Source organism: Trichoderma atroviride, chromosome 4 (assembly GCF_020647795.1).
Source record: "Trichoderma atroviride chromosome 4, complete sequence".
NCBI lineage: Eukaryota > Fungi > Ascomycota > Sordariomycetes > Hypocreales > Hypocreaceae > Trichoderma > Trichoderma atroviride.
The window spans coordinates 467,790-491,738 of record NC_089403.1 but is presented as its reverse complement, the minus strand read 5'-3'; the positions used below and the strand labels follow the sequence as shown (position 1 = coordinate 491,738).

Below are 23,949 nucleotides of genomic sequence, written 5' to 3'. Positions count from 1 at the left end.
TTGCTGCCTTGCTATTATTTGTGAATTTCTTGATCCAAACGAGATCCGGAGATTGAAAAATGTGGCAGCGGCAAGTCTGGGGAGCGGCGGGCTTGGTTATGCCGTCGGTGAGCGTATTGCGCATCGTCTTTCAAAAGAGAAGCGTATTGACATGAATGAATCTCTGCCACCGCCACCTCCTGAGGCTTAGACAAGCTTCAATTATCGAGTAGGAGAATCAAGTTATGTGGTAAAGATTATGAAACAAGACAAAATCTAGGCGAGCTCCCTATCGTTTCAACAGCATCAACAGCAGACAAGACTCCAATCTGAATCATATGTATACATAAGATGACTAAAAAGTACTAATTCTTTTGCCCCGGCATCTTCATTCATCGTGTTATATGCGTCTAATGTTTCTCCTTGTATATCCCTCAAGGTCCAATATGGTACTGTTTAGGTAGTGTCTATATTACATCATAGTCGAATCGTTACAATACATCCATACACACGCACGTCTAAGTCGCCGCTCTCTGCCATGCCAAAATCATTTTCGTCCAAACAGCGCTCCCATGCTCCAAGTGATTGCTATGCCAGTAAGGAGGCCCTCGAGCACCAGGGCCGAGGCGTCCCGCATGCGCATCTCCAGCGGGCGCACGCTCAGCAGGTCCTCGAACCCGGCCTTCCACACCTCCGGGTCGGTGATGAGGGCCTTCCATTGTGAAAAGAGTTGCTTGCATTCTTCAAAGTTGCGGATCCAGGCGCCGGACAGGGCAAAGCGCCACGCCTCCTTGATGCGCTGCACGTTGAAGAGCCGCTCGGCGTCGCGGTCCGGCGTCCGGGCGGCCACGGTGGCGGCGGCCTCGGCCATGAGGTGCAGGTCGGCCTTGATGAGGGCCATCTCGGCCTGGACCTTTTCCAGGACTCGCTCCTCTTCGGCCACGACGCCCTTGATGAGTCTCTTCCTCCGCCAGGGCTCGGCAACGAACTGGAAGACGACAAAGAGGACAAAGTTCATGCCCATCAGGCCCCAGGTGCCCCACGTCGAGGCCCTCCGGATGCGGTCGCTCCAAATCTGCTCTTCGTGATAGCGCTTCAGGATGCCGGCGTTGAGCTTCTGGCTGAGCTTCTGCTCGTCCGACTCGGCCTCGGTCAAGTTTTCCTGCGCCGAGACGACCTCGCCCTCGAGCACATGGTCTGTGCGGTACAGTTCTGTGAAGCGTTCCAGATCCAGCGGCGTCCATGTATCCTTGCGGGCGAGCAGCGTCGTCACCTCCCTCTGGGTCGACGCTCGCTTGTTATTCGATGTCTTGTACGCCTGTCTTGCGGACCGCACCCGGGCCTGGGCCGAGGCCAAGTCACGCTCGAGCTGCTCGTTGACCATTTTGATGGTCTCGATGCTGGTGTATCCGGTGATCTCGTTGAGCTTCTGCGAGGCATTGAGGATCCGTGACTGCATGTTATCCATGACGTCGCTGAATTTTTTATTCAGGGCACTGCGTCGCTCCTCTGATATGGACGGCAGCTCCAGCCAGCTTGGCCGGGACCACGAGGCGGCCGGCTCGGCATTGTCGCTTTTTGCCGTGGTCGAGGCCGGCTCGTCGACCTTGGGCTCGGCGGCGTTGGGTTCGGATTGGGGCGGGCTGACGGGCTTCTCAGCATTGTCCGACGGCGGCTTGGAGGAATAGAAGCGTGCGGGATAGGCAATGGCCTGGACCTGGCACCGCACGCAGGCGGCCGTCGAGGGCCATCGGGCTGCGGCCGTGATGCCGCTTTTCGGTGCTGGCCGCGGCCTCACAGCGAGCTCCAGGCCTATCCTGCCATGCCTCCAGACTGCGCGGCCAAAGGGCTGCATCTCTGCCCAGGCAGCCTCTGCGCTGCGGGCGGTTGCTGTTCTCACGGGCCTGGACCGCCGGGCCTGTGCAAAGCGAGCAGCAGCGTCTCGGGGGCTGCGGTTTGCGTTGTCGAGATGCAATGGCTCGAGGTTGTTCGTAGCGTGGCCCTGGTCTCTTTTGGCACCCGAAGCCGTTGGTCACCTGTAAACTGGAGGGAGAAAAATAAGCCGCGTCGCACCAGTAGTGCCAATTGCCCAGGGCCGCCTAGCAAGCGTGAGCGATAATGTACCCGAACCTCCACATTTTGTGCTAGAAAAAAAGAGAAGAAAAAAGAGAGCTTCCCCGTCGGTTGAGCCCGGGTCGTTGGGCCGATCTCGACGGCATCTTGGGGCTCCAGCTGCGAGGATTTTTCTTGTCCAGGTAGACCGCCTTTGCCAAAATTCGCGCGCTGGCAGAGCGGTGCCCGCATCACGGCGGCTTAGTGAAGAGCACATGCGGGAGCCAAAAGTACGGCCGAGACGGATATATTGGGAGCAATATGGACCTAAATATACAATTTGACGCAAACATTGAAGCCATCTATAAAGCAATTGGATCTGATTATACCCATGGCTTGCCTCCATTCTGCGAGGCTTGCTGTGGCTGACTTTGCATCTCGACGCTTCATTGTCCTCGGCAAAGAGACACCAGCTTCCAGTCTAGCAGCCGCTGAGGCGCCGGTTCTAGTGCTGTGGCGGGGCATGCCGGCCCCTGTTGCCAGGCCGCTGTGGCGGGGCACCTCAGCGACTGAAGCCGCCAACGAAACCGCGTGGGTGACGACACGCCGGTTTTGACTCCCTGATCGGCGCCGTGCCAGGAAGGGATTTGCTGGATGCTGGGCGATTGCGAATCTTTTCCTAATTCAATTTGTGCAATTGGCTGCTCTTTTCTTCTATTCTGTTCTATTTAGATTTCTCACTAAGCAATTAGCATCTTTTTGACGACCGCATCTTATTTCGTCTCGTTATCTTATCCATCTCCGCTGTCGCAATCGGATCTTGATCGCCATCGACTTTTGCCCCTCCATCAATCTGCCCCTCCAACAATTTTAATCTTTTTCTCCTCGTCCATCTCAAAGACGCACTCCTCCATCTTGTAACACCCTTCAGCGCACATTTCCTCACAAACTCCAGCCAAGATGGGATCCGTATCAAACGACACGCCGGCCATGGCCACCAACCCCAAGTTCATCTTCTTCACCGACTTCGACGGCACCGTCACCACGGCCGACTCCAACGACTACATGACGGACAACCTGGGCTACGGCGCCGAGAAGCGCAAGCAGGGCAACGCCGACACGCTCTACGGCCGCATCCACTTCCGCGACTCGTTCCGCGACATGCTCGACAGCGTCACGACGCCCCTGAACGAGTGCGTCGACATTTTGCTGGAGAACATCAAGCTCGACCCCGGCTTCAGGGACTTTTACAACTGGGCGCAGGACAACAACGTGCCGATTGTGATTCTCAGCGGCGGCATGGAGCCCGTCATCAGGGCGCTGCTGGACAAGCTGCTGGGCAAGGGCTGGGACATTCAGATTGTGAGCAACTTTGTGCGGGCGCGAGAGGGCAAGAGCCTCAACGACAAGGGCGGCTGGGAGATAATCTTTCGCGACGACAGGTAGGCCCATATACTTCTCTTGGCTGTATATCTTTGGGCACTAACACAACTACGCAGCATCCACGGCCATGACAAGTCCATCGAGATCCGCAAGTACTCCAGCCTTCCCAACAGACCAACCATGTTCTACGCTGGCGACGGCGTCTCAGACCTTTCAGCCGCCAAGGAGACGGATCTGCTGTTTGCAAAGGCTGGAAAGGGTAAGGAAACCTGCTGCTCCTGATATATACTTGATTGCGATGCTGACTTGATGCGTGCGTAATATATAGACCTGGTTACTTGGTGCGAAAACGAAAAAGTTCCCTTTGTCACATTCAACGACTGGACAAGCATCACCCAGACGGTCAAGGATATTGTCGCTGGCAAGACCACTGTCCAAGAGGAGGCCAAGGGCCGCATTTAATTTACGATTTACATGACCATGATACGAAAAAACGGGGTACTAGAGAGGCCCGCTTGGATAATTGTGTTAAAGAGGAGGACTAATGGATAATGACGGATCTTGGGACAGCTAATTTTGGGTATCCTCTAGAGGTATAGATCTATCTTAAGGTAAAAGGCTGGCTTATATCCTGTATAGAAAGCAAGACGGATAGACAACAAAGCATATAAAACGAACGTTTTAATCTTTTTTTCAATTCAAGCTCACGCTATACTCTTACTTTTCCCATGAATACAATCAATACATTTACGCCATTTTTAACATCATGTCCCCACGCAACAACCAAATAACACCGTCTCCCAGATATCATCAATCGGCATCCATCACTGCTTCTTCTTCGAATCCGTCGGAATGCCATACCAGCACAGCAGCATCACCACAAACAGCCCAATGACAATCGGATGCAGCACCCACGTGCCCACCGCCTGCGCCAGCAAACCCGTCACAAACGGCCACACCGCGCCGCCCAAGCTGCCAAACGCCGTAATGGCCCCCATGCCGCTGAGCGTGTCGCGGTGAGACAGGCCTCTCATGAACACGGCGACCGCGCACGGGTAGATGGGCCCCAGCAGCAGCCCGACAATGGACACGGCCACGGCATCGCCCACGACGTTGGGCACGAACCACACCAGCAGCTGGAAGGCAATGGCGCCGACGACGAGGCCGTACACAAACGCCTTTTCGCCGATGCGCTGCGCCGGCGCCGTCAGGAAGAAGCGGCCCAGCGTGATGCCCGCCCAGAAGCCGGCCGAGACGTAGCCCACCGACGACGGGGCGCCGCCGCGGGAGTTGATGAGGAAGGAAATGACCCAGCCGGAGATGGACACCTCGGCGCCCTGGTAGGTGAAGATGAAGGTCGACCCGAGCAGCACGATGCGCAGCTTGACGGCGGCAAACATGCCCAGGAAGGCGGAGTTGTCGGGCATGGCCTCGCGCTCCCTCACCGCAGGGCTCTGCTCGCGCTCGAAGCGCCAGAACGCCCACGCCGCCAGCGCCATGGTCACGACGCACATGCCCAGCGTCAGCGTGTAGTAGTTGCTCCACGCCGTGTGCGCAACCGTCACCAGCGCCGTGGCAATCAGCGGGCCCGCCGTGCCCCCGATGCCGTAGCTGCCGTGCAGCATCCCCAGCAGGAACGTGCTGTTCTGCAGGCTGCCGCAGAAGATGTTGCCCATGGCCACGTTGACCGCGATGCCGAAGCCGACGAAGAAGAAGGCTGCGATGACGACGCCAAAGGGCGCCGCGGCCACGAGCGGGATGTAGGCGCAGGCCATGCCCAGCTGGCCGAGGCCGATGAGCTTTGCGCGGCCGAGCTTGGCGCGCAGCGAGTCGAGGACGAAGGCGGCGAAGACGAAGCCGAGGGCCTGGCCGACGAAGATGAGGGAGACGACGGCGTAGCCAATGTCATAGTGTCTGAGATTTGTTACTTTTCTGTGTAAGTGACAAGAGGCAAGAGAAACTCACTTCTCCATGTAAGGAATCAAAGCACCAGCAGCGCTGTCACTCAAGGCATTGCTGAAATTCGACAGGCAAACAGCCAGCAGTCGGAACCGGTTCATGTACGGATCCCATACGCTGGGCACCACTTCCACGGCGTCAACCTCGAGCGCAGGACTGGCCGGGCGGCTTCTCTCGAGATCCGGATCCAGTAGTACATCTTCTGTCCCAGGAGTGGCTACACCGCCAGAAACATAGCTGTCATCTCGGGGCAGCGATGGCCTTCTAGCGTTGGAGGGTTCTTCCTGGCCTTGGTAAGAATATGTTCTCTGGTAGGCCTTTTGAGGTGCTGTAGGTGGTCTGGATGGTTCGCCCGGAGAGGGCTGGGATTCGATCTCGACAAGGTTACGCAGGAGGATTGCGTCCATTGTGAAAAGGTGGACGTTGTCAACACAGAGTAGACTCGCCAATGGGGGGGCAGCAGATTCAAAGTTTCAACTATATATCTGATGATGTTTATGAATGAATGAATCATGGGCTCCAGAGAGATCAAGAGAAAGCTTCCCAAGTCGATCAACTGATAAGACATTCAGGACAGCTCGGCAAAGCTCCGCCAGCTAAACACTCCCTCCCGCCCAGGAACCCAGACTCCCGCAACTCCAAGGCCCAATTTTCCAGGTCTCGTGGACCGATAAGCTTGGACTAGTGGAATGTCCAGTTCCGGCTGATGAATAATTAACCCATATTGGCATCGGGGAATGGCGATTGAATAAGAAAAAAGAAAAAAGGCAGAAATATGCGGGTCGAGACGATATCGGCTGTTGTCCTCCGCGAGCCGGATCGGCTATGTGAGAGGATGCTGCCCTTTTTCTAGCTTGCCAGGATCCTGGTCTAGCATGGAAATTCTCCGCCGACGAATCCCCCGCCAAAACTCGTCCCCGGTGTAGGAGGACGGGCTTACACGGGTGGCTTGAGTTTGTCGCGGTGGTGGTGTGCGTGATCCGGACGAGATTGGCGCTTCACCTGCAGCCGTGTTTAGCTCCCATGCCCTGTGAGTCAAGGATTGATAAACGCCAAAATAGCAATTACGCAATAAAAGCTTTTTTTCTCATATTGGCCCGGTGTTTCTCCCATTGGGGCGATTAAACACTTCGTATTGAGCAGTAGGTAGGTAATAGCCTATGGACCCTGAAATCGGCCACGCCCAATAGGGGAATTCCGCGGCGGATAAAGATGCCCCAAATCCAAGCGCCCAAATCCGATCCTTATCGCGGGAATCTTATCGTACATGGTGCCCCTCCATCCAAGCCCCGGTTTATTTCCATCCACCAAATCTAGAAACTTTTTTTGATATCAGAGGTGTCAGCTAGTCGAACCAAAAGTTCTGAGAAGAATCGAAATTCAAAGCCGCCATGGGCAAACCAAAGCGCAACGTCCTCGCCGCCGCGCAAGAAGCGCTCTCTCCACCAGCCGAACTGGAGCCCACCCAGCTCATTGTGCGCGTGGTGAAGCCCGAAGGAAACAACCTGTACGCTTGCGAGATGCCAAACACGAAGCCCGTCGTTCTCGAGCTCGCCCAGCGGTTTCGCAACACCATCTGGATTAAGCGTGGCGGATATGTCCTGGCCGAAAGCTATCCCGCGGGGACGCAGGATAGCAGAGCAATTGGCGAAATTATAAATGTCGTGCGAGACGAGAAATTGTGGCGAAAGCAGGCATACTGGTACGAGAGAGATCTGTCTGCCTCAATGTTGTATAGTCTATGTATTAATGAGATATTCTAGGCCCAAAGAGTTTGCCAAAGTGGTCGAGGAATTCAGCGACGAGGAGAGTGATTCCAACGTCGGAAAACTGCCGCCCAGCGACGACGAAGAAGAGGAAGAGTGAAAAACAGCGCTTCTATCAAGACAAGCCACGAATTACAACTGCTTTGGTTTTGCTGTTCCTGGTTGGTACGCAGGTGAACTCGCTTGAGAGCCGACAAACGCCGCGGCAACCGTAACGGCCAAAATACTCACGACGACGCTTGAGCTGAGAGGCGTGCTGGGAAAGACATTCCACGCCCACTCCTGCGCCAGCCACAGCGGCACCACGACCAGGAGGTTTGGATACGCCGTCCACAAGAGGAACGGAGTTGCCCATGCCAGATACGCATAGAATTGGTAATGCAGAGATCTGGCGAATAGCAGACCAATCACATTGGCCGACAAGATGGTGGCAAGGACGTATCTGGGCGTGACGACCTTTTTGGAGACTTTGGCTTCTTCTTGCTCAGTAAAGGGCGACTGGAATCGGACGGCGTACGTGATGATTCCAAGGAGAGATCGTTCCTGGAGCTTCAGCCATCGAGCCGCGATGAACACCAGGAGGGTGACAACATGGAATGTCAGTAGCGTGATAGAGAAACCCCGGCTGAGGAACGTCTCCTCGCCCATCATCCGCCAATTGACTGTCCATTCAAACTTGAACTGCCTCGATAGCTCGAACGCGCGTCCTAGATAGCCGGCCCAGTTTGTCGTGATGAATGGAATCGCAAGAACCAGTTGAACCTGTGCCATTAGCCACACCAGTCGCAGAGCTCCCTTGAATCCACGGCCGAGGAATAGGATGATGACGACGGCTGGTAGGACGAGGAGCAGTGACATTTTGACACCCAGACCGAGGGTGTATGCCAGAGCACCAAAGGTCCAGGCTCTGTTCTGGAAGCTGTAGATGCACAGCCATAGGAAGAAAGCCGCAAAGCAGTCGTTGAAGCATCGCAGAACGAAGACGCTGTGAAGACGCTTTGATAGAATCAAGAGTGGGAAAATGTACGGCGGAACCTGCATCATCCCGAATTTAGCAAATCAACCCCCCCCTTAAACAAAGGCAAAGACTCACCCTGGCCTTCCAGTAGCTCAACATGACCACTCCCAGCGTAGCCATGTACAAGACGGCAAACAGCTGCTGCGCAAGCAAAATGTCCGTTCCCCTATTCGTCAGATAGTACAGCCCCGTGTAAATGTACACATGCGCAGCCGGATAGACCAACGGGCCCGTGCCGCCCTCCATCTTGGGATAATCCCGCTCCCCGTTGACGAATTGCGTGACTTGCTCCATGTACGCTGTCCAGTCAATCTCTGTATCTAAAAATTCGTCAGCCTTGGAATGATGCAGCTTTTTTTTTATATTTATAGTTGCGTCCACTTCTATAGGGATCACACATGGATTTCGACTAACATGGCACTTTCCATATAACCAGCCCGCAGAGAATAGCATCTGCCAGAAAGAGTCCCACGGGGATCAGCTTTGAGAGCGCATGGCGGCCGGTGGCCACGTCGGATGCGAATTTGATGAGAGAAGCCATGGCTCTCTCTATACCAAAGATGACTATTGAAGATGAACCTTTGCAACTTTTGAGTTTAGTCTCTCGATAATTGTTTCAATAACTAGGCATGTTGTTCGAGCCTTTCTCTGGTCAAGAACACGTGAAAACGCCCTTGTTGTGTGTTTTGATATATAGCGCCATCTGCAACGTGTGAAATGAAAAGTTGCGTGAAGCAAGCCCCGGAAATTGCATAGCCCCGCTTATCGTCCTCAACGACCTTGTAAGTTCCAGCATCATGAAATGAGCCGTGAGACATCATCTCAACACCAGTCTCGTCATAATTCTATAGTAACAAATTAAGAATCGAGAAACTATATTATAAGACAATCAGTAAGCATATTATGAAACAATCAGTTGAAGGAATCAGTGCTTCACAATACTCTCAATTCCTCCTCTGAATCTCATCCACCAACTCCACAACCCTCTCAGCACATCCATACGATCCCTGATATCCCCAACCCGCATGCCCATAGTTATGCACAACACTCGTCCCATCCTCCAAAACCTCGTCTTCAATCCTCACCCCGCCCTTCCTATTCGGCCTCAGCCCAACACCATGTCTAATCACGCTCAATCCCTCAATGCCCTTTCCCCCCGCCAACTCCGGCGCAACTCGCACCGCCCTCTGCATAATCCGAACCGCGATATTCGGATCCGGCACCGATTCCCAGTTGCCCATGTCGTATGTGCCCCCCCAAGATGGTCCCTCCGCCAAGAGCTCGCTGCATAATGTACGCCATCTCCGTCTCGCCGTCGTCAGTGCCCGACGTCGCTACCATGGGAGAACACTCGTTTCGTACGACGACTACTTGTCCACGGGCGGGAATCATAGCCATGTCTTTGACGCCTCCGAGTTTGAGAGAGCCTAGGGCTGTGGCGTTGATGATGATGTCTGCTGGCTGGCCTGTGTGGCTCAACAGCTTTGCATCCTGGATATTCGACAAGACGGCTCTTTTGAAGACGACGCCGTTTTTGACACACTGGCTGAGGAGCCAGGGTAGATAGATGACCGTGTTGATGCACACACTTGTGAATTCGCATCCCGAATCATGGCCTGGGATGACTTCTTCTTGGCTCAGCTCGCGATAATCTGGGAGCACAGACTTGTACCAGGGATTCGAGTGGAATAGAGTATCAGAATAATTAGCTTCCTCATCCTTCACTCTTCTATAAACACGGGCTTCTATAAAATGAAAACTCAGAAGCTGGTTACCAAATTGAATAAAGGGGGGGACGGGGTGTCCATACTCTGAAAGTGGATTCCTGCTTCAGGCACTTCTTCCGTCAAACGCTTCAACTCGGGCCATGTACGGCGCTCCCATCTGCTATTCTCTTCGTCGGCCATTCTAATCCACACTTTGTTAAAACCATTACCAAGAAACCAAAGTTTGATAGATCATGTAAGCTGAACTCACGGCAACACATTGGCCCCAGCCCAAGGCGAGGCATATTCAATATCATAGTCGCCAGGCATATGTTTCGCAACGACAGTAATCTTATTGGCCTTGTTCCTGGAAAGCAGGAGCGCCGAAGTGAGGCCACTCACGCCAGCTCTATAATAGACATCTTCTTTGTTAGTCAATGCATCTACTGCGAAAAGCTTGAGGCTTGAGGCTTGGTTTATCATCTCACCCTGCAACGACAATTACATTCGCCATATTTAAAGAGTCGTACAATGAATAGCTTAGACGTTGCTTGACTTATCGAGCATATAAGCATTCAAACGCTCCAGCCTATCAAGATTGTTGTCAAGATATACTCGTGTATTCTCATCAAACGCAAGGTTTCGCAGCAGTCGGACCGCGTATAAGCGATTGCGGAACGGCGTGACTCCAGCGGCGTCTCCCCGCACTCGGCGAACCATCGACATGCTCCATTAGTCTAGTCAAGATTACCCAATCTACACAGTCTATAATGTTATCTTTGGATTTTAACGTCTAAAATGCCAAGCATTTGGCTCCTGCTTTTGTCATGGGCACAGAACAAGCTCGGCCTGTGGTGCCAATGGAAATGATAAAAGTTTCTCTACAAAGCACACACGAGCTTTGCGTGTAAGTGGACAGCAAACGGACGCAGTCTATGCAAGCGTCGTTTCAGCAGGTGCCTTGTCCTCTTCGTCTTTAGTTCCTCGTTCCTTTTTAACGAAAAGGATTGATAACAGCTGGTGAAACAATCAGTCAGCGATTGGATGAAAATTTCTACCGCCGTCGGAATTCTAGGCTCAGCCCAACAAATCCTTCCAGCCATTCCGAGATGCAGGATTGATCCTGGATCCTTGCATCCCGGAGCACTCTTCCAGATTGCCGCCCTGATGCTAGAACAGATACGGAGAGTACTTTCGATTAGTGGGCTTGTTCCGTTGCAAGTAGGTAGTTGTCGGGCACCAAGCATCTTGACGCAGAAAGATGGGGTTTGTGTTTGAGAGCAGCAGCGCCTTCCAGTGCTGCAACCAACCAATTCACTCATCGATGACGCTGCCGTGGCGAGTTATTCCAACATCCATTTCTCATTGACGGCTTTCATGTTTAATTGAGAGAATAGCCACTTATTCAACAGCACAGCCCATTAGCTATTTGTGGTAATGTCGATATGCCAAGCACAGATGCTTTGTGGCCTCCGTTGGATCTGCTGGGTCGTTGATCCTCTCCTTGCTGGCCAATGGCGAGGTCTGCACAAAAAAGAGGTTGTAGGACAAGGCCCCTTCAAGAAATCAGATCGTTTCACGACGCCGTTGCACACTCATTACACGCCTTGGCACCAATTGCATCTGTGGCGTACGGCGTCCCGTTGAGGTAATTCCAAAACCGATATAATTCGGTACCCCTTCCGCAAGATTTCCCTCAAAAAGGATTCAAGGTAGTTGATTCAAAAACAAGATGGGGACAAAAAAGGGGATACTTGATAGATGGTGAATCATCTACGGCTTCTCCCCGTCTCCCGCGTGCTGTAAGACGGGCCTTAGCCTGGCCAGATGGTTGATGTGGCGTCGTCGAGACACAGTTGAGATTAAGTCGGGCCCTAATAGAAAGTGCCATCCCGTCCACGTGGTCACCCATCATCCGCCGAGATGGTTGCGAGATGGAAATTTTTGCTTGTCCCTGCAAGGCGGGTAGGGAGCATGCAGATTGAATGCTACTCGCCTGAATTTCCCGTATTGTTTGCTGTTCACATCCATGCTTATTAGTGCCAAGTATGCCCAAGAAAAGGCGAGGCACATTGCATCACCGACGCTTGTACAACGTACTTGTACTTGCAGAGTGGTTGCGATGATAGCAAATGACAATGTGACGCAGCCGTATTGGGATGCAGAGGACAAGTACCTACATGTACTCTGTGTCTGTGAGAGAGGATGAGAATGTACCGCTACCACGAGTGTTTGTTGGCCACCCCTTGGAGCTAAGCAAATCTCCCGCCTGGGCGTTTAACTGGTTGCACAACGTTGGGATGACGGGGGCAATTGCATTTACGGCCATATGTGGTGGCACGGCCATCTTCCCGAGCTCGCAGCATACAAGGAGTCGCAGTAGTATATGGATGCTCGGCATGGCAACTCAAGGATTGGCGAAGAGCAGCTTGGTTAGGTTGCTTGCATGTTGCTTATCCAAAGCAGGCAAACAGTGGCTAGCGAAAGCTGCACTCATAGGATAGCTCACAGCAAGGATACATGCACATCGGCTTCATCGTCTCTTTGAATTCCGAGCACGGAGGCAAAGAGTTGAGAAGGCGGCCGGTGGTGCTGGCTTGAGCCAAAGAGGCAGAAGAGCTTGTCACCTTCCAGGCACAACATGACACGGGCAGGGCATGTCCAACGTGTCGTCGTACAGCTCAGCACGGAGCAATGCAATGAGGGGAGTTACAGCACCAATGCAGCGATGACTTGTCGCCTGCAATCTCGGAACGTATGTGGGCGAGGCTCCCAGGCCTTTGCTGTATCGGGTCGAAGTCGGTAGTATCAAGTTGGTGAAGTCGGCCAAGTTGACAGGACAGGCACAGACATGCCGACTTTCAGCATCGTCCCAGACATGGACGGTAAAGAGGGGACAAGTTCCAGAAGACAAACACACATAAACAGCACATGGATCAATTAGCACGCTCTGCAAGGCTCGCTCAACCTGCCTGGCGAGCCCGTCTCAGCCCTTTCGAGACCCAGGCCAGACTCAGCCGCGATGACGTCTGGCCGAAACCAAAATCTGGCAGATGTTTTCAAGGATTGAGCGTCCGTCGATGAAGCTGGTTTGGGTTGCAAGGCCCGAGAGCTTTATCAAGCCTGAAGGGCCGATCTTGCCAGGATGCCATCAGGTCATGACGCAAGGACGCCCAAGGAATCGAGCAGCAGGGGAAGCTTTGAGCGGCAATCCCTGTCCAAAAGGGAAGCATGCCCTTAACGCTCTCCGTTGGGGTTGGATGGGGGGACGGCTCACTATACATACAGTACAAGCTCTCCCGGCCGGAACCTGTTTTCCTATTCCTTGGTCTAGCTGATGAGCGGGCACTTGGCGTGGGGCGGCCTGTCGCGGGTATATTCTAGTCTCTGGGCGACTCCCAACTGCTCTCAACGGCCGAGTACATGCAAGGTACAAGGACTTGATGGTGGTCAGAGAAGGATCGGTGACAAACGGTGACATTTGCTCGAGGCAATCGACGCCTCTTGCTCGCTGGCTCTCCTATTCTCCCGCCTCGTCGTTTTGTATCGTCTCTCTCCTATTTGCTTAGAATTGACCGGCCAGGTAGCTTCGGGTAGCTATCTCAGTATCGCAGGTCATAGCTGCCATCTGACGAATACGAAGTCTACTGCGGGGGCAATTCCTGGTTCCTCAGTGATACGAAGACGCGCGCATAACCAAGAGACAGACTGGGCATCTCGCAATCTCGCCCATGCATGTACATGTAGTCATGCCGTAGCGCACGCAGAGGTAAACCGATATGGAGAGGCGACCCGTGCTGGCGATGGGCGGACAGACCACCGGCTTGCATGGGAGGCTTAACGACAATGACTAGGGGTCTGCTCCATTGCGGCGTCGAGGTTTGCTTTACCTGGGATCGCGGGCCTGTAGCGTGTGCTAGGCAATGGTGGCTGGCCTTTGTCAGCGGGTGGCATTGGAGTTTGACGCCGTCTCTTGGGCATCAGACCCCGGAATCACTCAATTGGCCAAGCCATCAGTCAAGCCGAATCAGCGTAATCAAGGCGATTAGCGGCGGCGATATTCAATCTGACCTGCCTGCGCACATGGACGTCAAGACGTGTAGGATACGTGATGTATTGAGCATGTAGGGAGCTGCATCTGAGCGTCTGATGATCGGGATGGCGTCGAGATCGGGCTATTCTTGTGAGCGCACTCTGCTAAGAGACCTGGCGTCCCCACTCGGCCGGTACCTGTTCGTCGAGGCCAGACGTCAGTCGAGCCACCAAAGAATGGAACGGATTGAGAGGTGGATCCAGGCCAGACAAGAACATGTCTCGTTTGGGGATCGGGACAAGCTATGCCAGGTCTCACAAGCGGAGCCAATGGCGGGACGTTGTGCTTGTGCGAGGAGTAGCAGTTGGTAGTTTGCTCACAATAAAGACGAGCAGCAAGTCTGTCAACGGCGCTCAAATTTCTGGCCGACGCAACACGGCCTGGAGACGAGAAGAAGCCTGCGATGTGGTGTGGACGCAATCTGGAGGGCTGGATCGTGGCATGAGACCAGCGCGGAACACGGAGCAAGGAGCAGCCGGGCTGATTTTCCGAGCCCTGGAGAAGCACCGCGGCATGTACTCGTACCAGACCAATATAATCAACGACATCACATCTCTTGTCTTGGAACCAGTGTGGCTGCGCGGTGGCAAGCCGTTGTCCACGAGACTGCTCCTCCATTATGCCCGCGACTGGTACATGTACGCAGCACACCTTTTTCTCTTAATCCCCAAGCGAGAGCCAGGCGGGCGTCGCTGTGAATGGACAGCGCCAGGCCATCTGATTTCTTTTTTCGCCTGTCCATGCATGCTAGTGGCAGAAATGCTCGGCTTGCCGGAGCCATTCGCAGGGCAAGGCGCGGGCATGACCGGCTGTCATTAGCCACTTGGCTTTGGAGGTGACATGCCAGGCCTGGATACATGAGAGAAGAAGGAGCCTGAATGGTGGGCTGGAAGTCGGCTCGACGCGCCTCGGTGTAGTACCGTTCGAGAGATTGGCGTACCTGTACTGGAAGGTGGCTGAGATTGATATGATCAGGGGCAAGGCAAAAGCAAAGAGCGATGCAAACAACCAACAACAGGCTGCCTTAGAATAACACAAGTCGCAGTCGATGCTGCTGTTGGGCGAAAAAGGCACAGTCACGAATGGAATCAATACGATGGAGTCCAACTGGAGTCGCCTTGGAGCCTGTCAAGAGTCGCTGCGGCCGCAACGGTCGAGCGCGGGTAGGGCAGAAACTGCGCTGCACTATAAACCGTCCATGTAGCACTGACCCCTCGACCCCTCTAAGCCCCGGGGCCTTTGGGGGCTCTAGGGGGCTCCAGGGAGGGCGATATGCTGGGGCCTGGCCCGGCGGTCTATTGTTACCAGACGAGCAACAGGGGACCTGGTGTTTGGTGCTTGTGCTTTGCCTTGCAGTTGAGCCCCTGCCACCCCGCCACATTTGATTGTCTGGTTCTTTTCTCTCTTCTCTTTCTGCCATTCTATTTTCTAATCTGTCCCACTATGAGTGTGGAATACGATGCGCTATTTGGGGCGTATATACTGTAGCCCTGAGTGCTGTATGAGTACATGTAGTTGTACATGCGCCTGTACGTGGGGACGCCATGAGAATGGACGGTAAACCCGACTTCTAGCGGCCTTCTGAATCAGCGGAACAAGCAAGTGACTCAAGCCCGCGACCACGACACAATTGAATTGATCTCTGCTCCAAACCGAGAAAAGAAAGCAGCATGAATGCAACATTAGCGATGCCACAGCTAGCCGCCGCTCCCCAGCACGTGCAGCGCAGACGCAGATGCAGACGCACCTACACGTACGTACATGGTACAAGTCGAGTATGGAGCGCTGTAGGCACTGCACAGCAGTCAGCAGGACCAAAGTACATGTCGTGCAGTCCATGCAGCAAGCGAGGTACATGTGCGCCAATGCGCCCGTGGCCGGCTCTTGATTGCAGCGCTAATAGTGGAAGGATTGATTGGAGGTGAAATCCATGGTTGATTGATTGAATTTGCCAGCATCGTGCAGTTTGATGCCAGCACTTGGCCGCAGGAATCGCCGCCAGCCAACTTGTACAAGCACCAGTTTAGCACCAGACCCTACGCCGACTCGACTTGGCACTGCGCACACGCACACGCACACACATACGCGGCGTGGACAGCGAATATTCCGTCTCGGTACTTGCGCCTCCATGTACACATCTGTGTGGCCAAGGTGCTCAGGTACAGCCACCACGTGTGTGCGGCGGTACCGGTACCCACGCCAGCAAATGGCGCTGTGGGCATGAATGTCGCTGGGGAACCCCATAGGGGCCTCTCCATCGGCCTGGAATGAATCGCCTCGATGCGCTCCATTTGCTTCTATTCTTGTGTATGCTCTCGTCCTAGCAGCGCTCTGCCGACTTGCCCAACTGGGACCCTCGACTCCGAGTTTTCGTCCAGTGGCGCTAAACCAGGCCCCGGCAGCAACCAGCGCACAGGCCGGCGGGTGCCACTGCGTACTCCAGGCCACGGCCTTGTACCTGTACCTGGCCCTTTTAGCGGCCGGATCAGCGCCCACAGGGACCCTCTGCAAGTGTGTGCCATCCGCTAAATTACGTCGCTGCCGCCCACTCTGCTCCCTGCTTTTCTGCTTTTTTTTTCAACCCTACCACTTGACGTCTTTTTCCTTTTTCTCTCTCTTGACCCCAGTTGATTTCCTTCTTGTGCAAAGATGCTGGCCAAGTGCAAAACAATAGTCTGACGCCTTCCAACAAACGAACAGGAAAAAAACTTTGTCTTTTCATCTTCGCCTGAACAGTGCCTGATTTGGCCAATAGAGGGGGACGGGCTTCTTCTCTCTTACATGCCTAGCTGCGGCGGGTCCGGCATCTCATCTCATTCCAATTCCTCCATCGTCGAATGCCACTTGGATTCGCATTAGCATTTCACATTCACAACAGCCCTGGTCCGTCCGCTTCTTCACAGGGCGCCGCCGCATAAACTCCACGCCCTCGGTCGACGCGCCTCGTGGCATGTGTTTCGCATCCAGACCCCTTACTGCTTCATGCGCGGCTGCCGGCGGAGACTTAAACGACCACCATGCTGCTTCACGCCTCACTGGATCTGCACTTAGGGATTAAGACGACTCGCCAGTAAAGCAAAAAGGGGGGGGCATCTCACCCGCGAGGTGAAGCAGCTAGCAACAATGGCCCTGTGGCCCTTTCGCACCAGGGGCCACGACAAGCGTTCTAGCGGCTCTGGCGCGGCCCTCTCCGCTGCCGGCGACGCTGGAGCGAGCAATGCCGCCAGGCCGGCTGCCTCCAGGCCCAGCCGCGATGCTGCGCCGAGATACAGCTTCTCGCCCGATGGCCCAGATGCCATCCACGTCGGCCGGGCCAATCGGGCCACCCCCAACGACCCTGTGCCTGCGCCAATCCGCTCCTTGGAGACCCGAGTCCCAACTCTACACCACAAACGAAGCGGCAACCAGCCCTCGAGGCGCAAGAGCAGCAAACGGAAGAGGCAGGATCCCACCAGAGAGGCCGAGATCAGGGCCATGACCGTCTTCACGCCGGCGCGAGCAACCACCGACACATTGGCCACGGCTCGCAGCGTCAAGCACGACAACAAGCGCGCAAAGACTCTGGGCGCCAGAGCCCCATGGGACAGTCCTACCTCTGACGCATCGCCGCCGATGCCCATCTCAATCACCTCCCGCCTCTCGTCCGACTCCAATTACTCGTCATATCGAGTAACCGCCCTCGATGCCCTGGCACCGAGACCGACCCTGAAGTATCAGGGCAGCGCACGATTGCTTCCGTCACACGCCTCTGTGCCGACACGGTCCGAGTCCCAAAAGAAGAGGCTCGATGCCTTTGACGAGGAGACCGTCCGAGCGCACAAACGCATCGATGACCTGGCTGATGATTTCGACGCCAGCGAGCTGCGTGAGCTCATGGAAAGAGACAAAAGACGGCGCGAGAGGAACCGGCAAAGCGAGCGAGACAAGGCCGAGAGGAGGCTAGCACGCAAGGCCGAGAAGCAGAAGAGAGAGGAGGAAAATGCCAGGCAAACAGGAACACCGCCGCCAGAAAATCTAGATCGCGGTGTCATGGGACGAGAGGTCGGTCTAGGCATAGATCCCCCCGTCTACTGTAGTGACATCCTCCAAACAGCGCACTTCTCCAGAACCAATGTCTGACGTAGAGGAATATCCACAGACGCCCGACAAGGGCAAAACGAGGGAATCTCCAGAACCTTTGCAGACGTTTCACAGAATCGATACAGCACCGCGTGATGCAGAGTTGTCCACAGCTTCTGGGAACCAACCCCAGGCTTCTCAGAAACCACAGGAGCGTCTTCCAGCCATTCCGCCTGCTATCAAGCGTGAAGGCAACTTTGTACCGAAGATATCGACATCCGGGTCGACTTTTGATTACGACAAGGAAAAGACATCTTCTGCCATGGAAGATGATGGCACAACGCGCAAGGATTCCGAGTCCAGCAACAGGTCTAACCGCATCTCCTTCTCTACCTTGCTTAGATGGGGAAAGAGTCGCCGCAGCCCCAGCGGTCCCTCGTCATTCGCAAACACTTCGCGCGAAGAAATGGGGGCAGTACAGGCGCAAGCTAGAAGCACCGCCGACTCCCCCGCTCCGTCATTTACTGGCAACTACCTATCCAAGCCGGCATCAGTCCCACCGAAACGGATGCGATCTCGCTTCCGAGAAGACCTTCCAGAACTCCCAATATCACCACCCGAGTCCCGCGTTCAGTCGCCCGAAGCAGAGGCCCCGCTGCCCAGTGCGGCAGAGTATAGGTCTCCCAGCGCTGAGCCCAACACCAATCCTCCCACTCTGCGAGACGATACACCAACTTCAGGCCATCGTTCCATTTCAATAGACATTCCTCAAGCGCATGTGTCGCGAGACAAGATGTACGGCAGCCACTCGGCCGAGCCGCAACTATCAATGTCTTTGGCGTCTGTCGACTCAGAAGGCTCCTGGCTCTCAGGAAGAGTTGGCAGCCAACGGAGCAAGCGGATGTCATCCGTACGCGACAGGACACGATCTCGACAACAGGATCACGAACGCAGAGCGGATTCTCCCTCCAATAGCGCCCACGACGACCTTGAAATCACCGAAGACGACTACATGTCACGCCTCAGCCCTGACCCCACCACTCTGCACTTCAACACTCGCCTTTCGGGCGAGGGCCGTCCAAGCAGCGATGAGGACGAGCTAATGCGCGAAGGAGAAGTCAGGTGGGGTGCTGTTGGCGCCCAAGCGCAGTTTGTCCAACGCAACCAGAATCGGGATACTGTCCGCAGTCGCGAAGGTCTGCTCAATATCGACTCGGGAGACGAGGAAGACCAAGAGCCTCCCATTTCTCCCATTTCTCAGATTGCCCCGAGCATTGAGAAGGCTGATTTGCAGCGGGCCTCAAGTGTGCGCGTGAACCGTCCGTCAAGCGTAAAGTTGCTGAAGATACAGCCGCGGGCATCTACCGATGACAAGAGAAAGAGCCAAGAGAACCCAAACGGCGCATAAATTTGACGCATGATTGATACTACGATTACAACAACCGAAAGAGCCCCCCGAAGAGAAAAAAACAAGGAAAAGGAAAATATAAAAGAGCATTCTTCGTGGTCCATGTCGCGATGGTGCTTTATTGACGAATTTCCTTTGTTTCTAGCTACCCGAAACTGACCCGAGTCACTCATTTATTTCCTTATCACACTCTTCAATTTGATGACGGAAAATCAACAAAAATCTACGAAAAAAAAAACCGAAAAACACATTCATCTACAAGATATAGTACCAAAAAGCGGAAAACAAACTAAAAAAATGACGCAAAATTAACGACTAAATCGGGAGGCTCTTTTGACTTTGAATCGCTGGAATTTGATGCGGCGGATTATGCTCCTTTGGACTTTTGCTCTCTCTCGGCAAACGTCTTTGTTGTATATTACAACCTTTTGACGAACATGACTGGCGTTGGATTGATTTTTATTTTCCCTTTTTTTGATTCCCCAGAGTAAAAAATCTTTTTACTCTCATTTTTGTTACAGGCACATATACCAGATTTGATACCCACTCTGTCGAAGAGAGGTCTTTGCTGTTTGACCTCTTTTCGCAGCTTGTCTTGTGTGTTTCAGGGAGGCGAGGTTGCATCGTGCCGGGAAAAAAGTATTTATACCCAGTATCTGGCGAAGAGGATGGATGATGGTTTTAAAAGACGAAAAAGGGTGGATTTTGAGGAGGCGTGATTTACTTTGCTTATTCTTCAAGCATGAGGCTGAAGTAGAGTCATTTGGTCTTGATTTGAATCGTTTGCTGAAGCAAGAGGGAAAAGAAAACTGACATGAGAAAAGAAAAGAAAAAGAGAAGAGTTTTTAACTTATAGAGGCCTCATTGTGGCGCGGGATTTGATATGATTTTGCTCTTTTCATCAAATTCTTTTTACCCCAGTTCGCAGCCTATGGAATCTGGAGATTTCTTGGTCGATGAAGGGGGATTTGTATATAGTTTAAAGTCATATTGTTGAGCATGTGACGAGCGAGATGGATGAGGATTGTAGTGAGATGATGCATTATTGTGCCGTAATATCTGAGCTTTGTCTTTTTGCTATGCTGTGTCGCGAATGTTACCCGTAAGTATGTATTTTATTTGTTATAGACATATACCCATATATACATGTGTACTTGGGTTCAGCTTCTACTGACTGAGATCATCTACAGAGTTTTCTCGTTTCAACAGCATCTATTCAAGTATAACCGTACTCCCATGATGTTCAGCATCCTTAATCGCCTCCCCCTTCATAAGTCCCGGAATAATCGCCGGCCCAATAACCTGATATCTCAACCCCTTGCCCTCTTCCCTCTTCGGCCTCATCATAATCGGCATCCGACACCCAAATAGGATCCAAATCTCATCCCCGGCCTGGATATCGCTCGTCCGCGCCATGCTGCCCACGCGCGAGCCCTCGGTGCCAAATAGCACCACGGCATTGCTCTCTACGTGCAGTGGGTGGCACTCTTCGCGCACGTCTGCCGGGATGATGTCCGTGGGCGTGTATCCGCCGCGGATTATGTCCCCTGTCGACAGATCCTTTTGATCGGCTTTTTGGGCGGCGGCGAGGAGGCTGCGGATGAGGTGGATGCGGCGTTGGGGGTCGGGTTTGTCGAGCTTCCACATGTTTTTGTAGCGTTTGGGGCTGAGGCAGGGGAACATTAAGGAGGTGACGTTGTCTCTTTCGTACAGGGGGGTTGAATCATCTGCGTCAGGCCATGTTTTGCGGCAGAAGGATTCTATCTGGTCGAGCCATTCGGGGATGGGCGTCCAGCCACGGCCGTCACCGTTGATTAAGCAAATGTGCTTTATGGCGTCGACCTTGATGCCCTGTGCGTGAAGACATTGTGTTTCTAGGTCGATAGAGGCAACGTGAGGCGTTGCGAGCACTTCGCCGCATGCTCTGCTGGCGTTGACGTAGCTCCAGCAGACGTCGGCGTGGGGCATCCAGCTGGGAAATCCTTTGCGGGGAGTGTAACTGCCTCTGGGATTGCTCTTGTTGAAGCAGAGGAAGCTGAGGCTCTTGTAGCGGTGGATGAAGTGGCGGAAGATTTGGGCGTAGACCCAGATGGGGGAGGCTTCGTAGGTGATTTCGAGATTGGAGTCGTGGGCAATGTCTGTGGCGAGGCCGAGGATGCCGTAGAGGCGGTCGCGGGGATCGGTCATTCTGACGCTGGAGGATTGGAGGAAGAGGTTGAGGAGGGAGGAGGCGAGTAGGCCTCTGGTGATTTTGAAGCCTTGAGAGGGAGATGGTGGTGAAGTAGAAGATGCTGATGATGATGACAGCGATAATGAGTAGGCTTCTTGGGCTTCCCGTCCTTCACGCATGTTGATTCTCGCCTGGATGACGCCACTACCAAAGATCTCGGGCGTAGGATCAGCGCTGGTATTCCCATCGATATACCGCGAAAGCACAAACTCGGGCCCGCCCAGCCTCGTGCGCTGCGACTTGACCACATTGACCTTTTGCTGAAACTCCAGCAGCTGCTCGCCCGAGAAGACGTCGCTCCGACAATACACATCCACTTTGGCCGCCAGAATGAGCTCCTGCTGAACCCACAGCCTTCGCCAGTACTCGTTCCGGAAGATGTCCGCCACGGGGTACCAGTACTCCGGATCGGCAAAGTCGTCCAGCTCGACGCCCCTGCCGAGACTCTCCAGGTCGTCAAAGACGGAGGTCTTGGGACGGACGTTGTGGTCGAGCCAGGCGCAGACGACGGCGGCGCGGGAGTAGATTTGGTGCATGAGCTGGATCTGGTGGCCCTTTTCGACGTTGTCCTTTTGGTTGATGCAGATGGCGTCGTTCCAGACGAGGCGGGGCCGGGATTGGAGGCGGAGGTCGTCGAGGGCTTTGCGGAGGTTGCGGCCGACGGGGAATGAGGCGAGTTGGTCTGTATTGCTGTCTTTGTTGTTGTTGACGTGGATGAAGATGTCGTATGAGGGCTTGGGAGGGCCCCAGCAGTAGCTCAGGGCTTCATATTCGGGGTTGTCGTTGAGGGAGACGGTGTGCAGTTTGATGGAGATGCGGCTGCCGGGCTTTCCTGGCAGGAGTTCCAGGAGTCTGATTTGCTGTTGGAGGTGGTCGAGAGGCTCATAATGATGAAACTGAGTGATTCTTTTTGTTCTTTTGGTATAGTTTGGCTGAGATGAAGTTGGTGGAGAGCGGCGCTTTCTTGATGCGGCCATGGCGTTTCACAGGTTTAAATTGAGTTGTTCGAAGGTGGTATGCAGTAAATAATAAATTGCAAATCTTGCTAAAAATGATTCATTGTATATCTAAAAGCAAAAGTCAACTCCTGCATCATCTGTAACAGATTGTGTTTATGTAGCTTCATGCCCCTGTCGCTGTTGCAGCCTTGAAGGGCCTCCCAAACAGGCCGGCGGCTGAAGGAACGCTGACTGCGCCACTATACATGTATGCATGGGTGTAACCAACAGGCCTGAATGAATCACCAAGATTAGACATTACGATTGAATTGAAGAGCCAGGATTACCAGAGAAGAGCTCTTTTGAAACATGTTGATAGCCATGGTGTTGAATACAAGTCGAGGAGCCTTAGTCATGAGGTCAATTTAAGCCGTCAGTGCATTTTATCGATACAGCGATGCCGGCTTACCTCATATGGCGACCCAGAATATTTTACTCATCCAGATTGCCACTAACAAATACAGCACAACTTCATCTTATAAATCGCATATCCAACAACTTCTCTCTCTCACTCATTATAACCAGTTCTTTAGTGGAATTAATACCGAAAACATGCTCTCAACACGCACATTCCGCCCGGCCCTCTCAATCGCCCGCCAAGGCGTCGCATCTCAGCGCCTCTTCCACGCCAGCCGCGCTGCTCAAGCCATTCACTTTGTCAAGACGTTAGTTGCGTCCCTATGGAAACATCGTTGAAGCTGTATAAACGCAACACATGCTAATGGAATAAAATGAAGCGCCGAGGAGTACAAGCAAGTCATCAAGGCGCAGGACAAGGTCATTGTGGACTGCTTTGCAACCTGGTGCGGGCCATGCAAGGCCATTGCTCCCATCCTGGAAAAGTGCGTTGAACTCGGCATCAAAAGAGAATCCTGAAGATACTAATCAAGGCAATCAAATTTTAGAGCCTCTGAGGAAGCAGAGTTCAAGGACAAGGTCCACTTTGTCAAGTTTGACGTGGATGAGCTGCCAGAGTTGAGCCAGGAGCTGGGCATCCGCGCCATGCCGACGTTTCTGTTCTACAAGGACGGACAAAAGGTTGACGAGCTGATTGGCGCGAACCCGCCCATGCTGCTGCAGAACTTGAAGAAGCTCAATGTCTAGAGATATACAATGCATTGTAAAAAGATTAATGGAGGCAGTTTAAATGCTTGTAAGATATGGTGACTATGCTAGATATGGGATACATGAGGATGTGCTATTGCTGTATCAATATAAGCACAGTCCGAGTTTGATGCATCAATTTCTTCATGCTATACACCATGCGGTGTCTTCCTCCTTCCTCCTTCCTCTTTGTC

At 53.5% G+C, this 23,949-nt stretch overlaps 11 protein-coding genes across 12 annotated transcripts; 5 read left to right on the top strand and 6 right to left on the bottom strand.

Moving 5' to 3' along the window:
• Positions 1–282: 282 nt before the first annotated feature.
• TrAtP1_007383 (uncharacterized protein) lies at positions 283–2,158 on the bottom strand. The gene has a single exon (XM_014093011.2). It carries the CDS (start codon positions 1,832–1,834, stop codon positions 527–529), a length of 1,308 nt encoding a protein of 435 aa, XP_013948486.2. The 5' UTR covers positions 1,835–2,158; the 3' UTR covers positions 283–526.
• An 833-nt stretch (positions 2,159–2,991) lies between these two features.
• TrAtP1_007382 (uncharacterized protein) lies at positions 2,992–3,876 on the top strand (the record flags this gene model as incomplete). Its single annotated transcript, XM_014093010.2, has 3 exons — positions 2,992–3,473; positions 3,531–3,673; positions 3,743–3,876. 3 exons carry the CDS (start codon positions 2,992–2,994, stop codon positions 3,874–3,876), a joined length of 759 nt encoding a protein of 252 aa, XP_013948485.1.
• Positions 3,877–4,238: 362 nt separating this feature from the next.
• Positions 4,239–5,780, bottom strand: TrAtP1_007381 (uncharacterized protein; the record flags this gene model as incomplete). The annotated part of the gene is made up of 2 exons (XM_014093009.1): positions 4,239–5,328; positions 5,380–5,780. 2 exons carry the CDS (start codon positions 5,778–5,780, stop codon positions 4,239–4,241), a joined length of 1,491 nt encoding a protein of 496 aa, XP_013948484.1.
• Positions 5,781–6,437: 657 nt separating this feature from the next.
• Positions 6,438–8,835, bottom strand: TrAtP1_007379 (uncharacterized protein). 2 transcript variants are annotated; one of them, XM_014092864.2, is made up of 3 exons: positions 8,572–8,835; positions 8,233–8,477; positions 6,438–8,174 (listed from the first exon to the last, which is right to left on the bottom strand). In XM_014092864.2, exons 1-3 carry the CDS (start codon positions 8,696–8,698, stop codon positions 7,272–7,274), a joined length of 1,275 nt encoding a protein of 424 aa, XP_013948339.1. In that variant the 5' UTR covers positions 8,699–8,835; the 3' UTR covers positions 6,438–7,271. The 2 variants fall into 2 exon arrangements, with proteins under 2 accessions (XP_013948339.1, XP_065969586.1); XM_066113500.1 differs by having other exon boundaries at positions 8,233–8,835.
• On the top strand, positions 6,765–7,239 carry TrAtP1_007380 (uncharacterized protein; the record flags this gene model as incomplete). The annotated part of the gene is made up of 2 exons (XM_066113501.1): positions 6,765–7,075; positions 7,137–7,239. 2 exons carry the CDS (start codon positions 6,765–6,767, stop codon positions 7,237–7,239), a joined length of 414 nt encoding a protein of 137 aa, XP_065969587.1.
• Positions 8,836–9,297: 462 nt separating the features above from the next.
• Positions 9,298–10,377, bottom strand: TrAtP1_007378 (uncharacterized protein; the record flags this gene model as incomplete). The annotated part of the gene is made up of 4 exons (XM_014093007.2): positions 9,298–9,902; positions 9,968–10,065; positions 10,135–10,272; positions 10,352–10,377. The coding sequence occupies 4 exons, from the start codon at positions 10,375–10,377 to the stop codon at positions 9,298–9,300; spliced, it is 867 nt and encodes a 288-aa protein (XP_013948482.2).
• Positions 10,378–13,953: 3,576 nt separating this feature from the next.
• Positions 13,954–15,359, bottom strand: TrAtP1_007377 (uncharacterized protein; the record flags this gene model as incomplete). Its single annotated transcript, XM_066113499.1, has 1 exon — positions 13,954–15,359. Exon 1 carries the CDS (start codon positions 14,572–14,574, stop codon positions 13,954–13,956), a length of 621 nt encoding a protein of 206 aa, XP_065969585.1. The 5' UTR covers positions 14,575–15,359.
• Positions 15,360–17,079: 1,720 nt separating this feature from the next.
• Positions 17,080–18,075, top strand: TrAtP1_007376 (uncharacterized protein; the record flags this gene model as incomplete). Its single annotated transcript, XM_066113498.1, has 1 exon — positions 17,080–18,075. The coding sequence occupies one exon, from the start codon at positions 17,080–17,082 to the stop codon at positions 18,073–18,075; it is 996 nt and encodes a 331-aa protein (XP_065969584.1).
• A 262-nt stretch (positions 18,076–18,337) lies between these two features.
• On the top strand, positions 18,338–19,423 carry TrAtP1_007375 (uncharacterized protein; the record flags this gene model as incomplete). The annotated part of the gene is made up of 1 exon (XM_066113497.1): positions 18,338–19,423. One exon carries the CDS (start codon positions 18,338–18,340, stop codon positions 19,421–19,423), a length of 1,086 nt encoding a protein of 361 aa, XP_065969583.1.
• Positions 19,424–20,635: 1,212 nt separating this feature from the next.
• Positions 20,636–22,630, bottom strand: TrAtP1_007374 (uncharacterized protein; the record flags this gene model as incomplete). The annotated part of the gene is made up of 1 exon (XM_014093005.1): positions 20,636–22,630. The coding sequence occupies one exon, from the start codon at positions 22,628–22,630 to the stop codon at positions 20,636–20,638; it is 1,995 nt and encodes a 664-aa protein (XP_013948480.1).
• Positions 22,631–23,203: 573 nt separating this feature from the next.
• On the top strand, positions 23,204–23,755 carry TrAtP1_007373 (uncharacterized protein; the record flags this gene model as incomplete). The annotated part of the gene is made up of 3 exons (XM_014093004.2): positions 23,204–23,316; positions 23,389–23,493; positions 23,557–23,755. 3 exons carry the CDS (start codon positions 23,204–23,206, stop codon positions 23,753–23,755), a joined length of 417 nt encoding a protein of 138 aa, XP_013948479.1.
• Positions 23,756–23,949: the final 194 nt, after the last annotated feature.

What these genes read in the sequence shown, in the direction of transcription:
- TrAtP1_007383 (XM_014093011.2), bottom strand. Translation starts at nt 1,834, where the DNA reads ATGCAGCCCTTTGGCCGCGCAGTCTGGAGGCATGGCAGGATAGGCCTG.
- TrAtP1_007379 (XM_066113500.1), bottom strand. Translation starts at nt 8,610, where the DNA reads ATGCTATTCTCTGCGGGCTGGTTATATGGAAAGTGCCATGTTAGTCGA. An exon ending in TGAGCTACTGGAAGGCCAGG is followed by an intron (nt 8,175 to 8,232) that starts GTGAGTCTTTGC and finishes GGGATGATGCAG; the next exon opens with GTTCCGCCGTACATTTTCCC.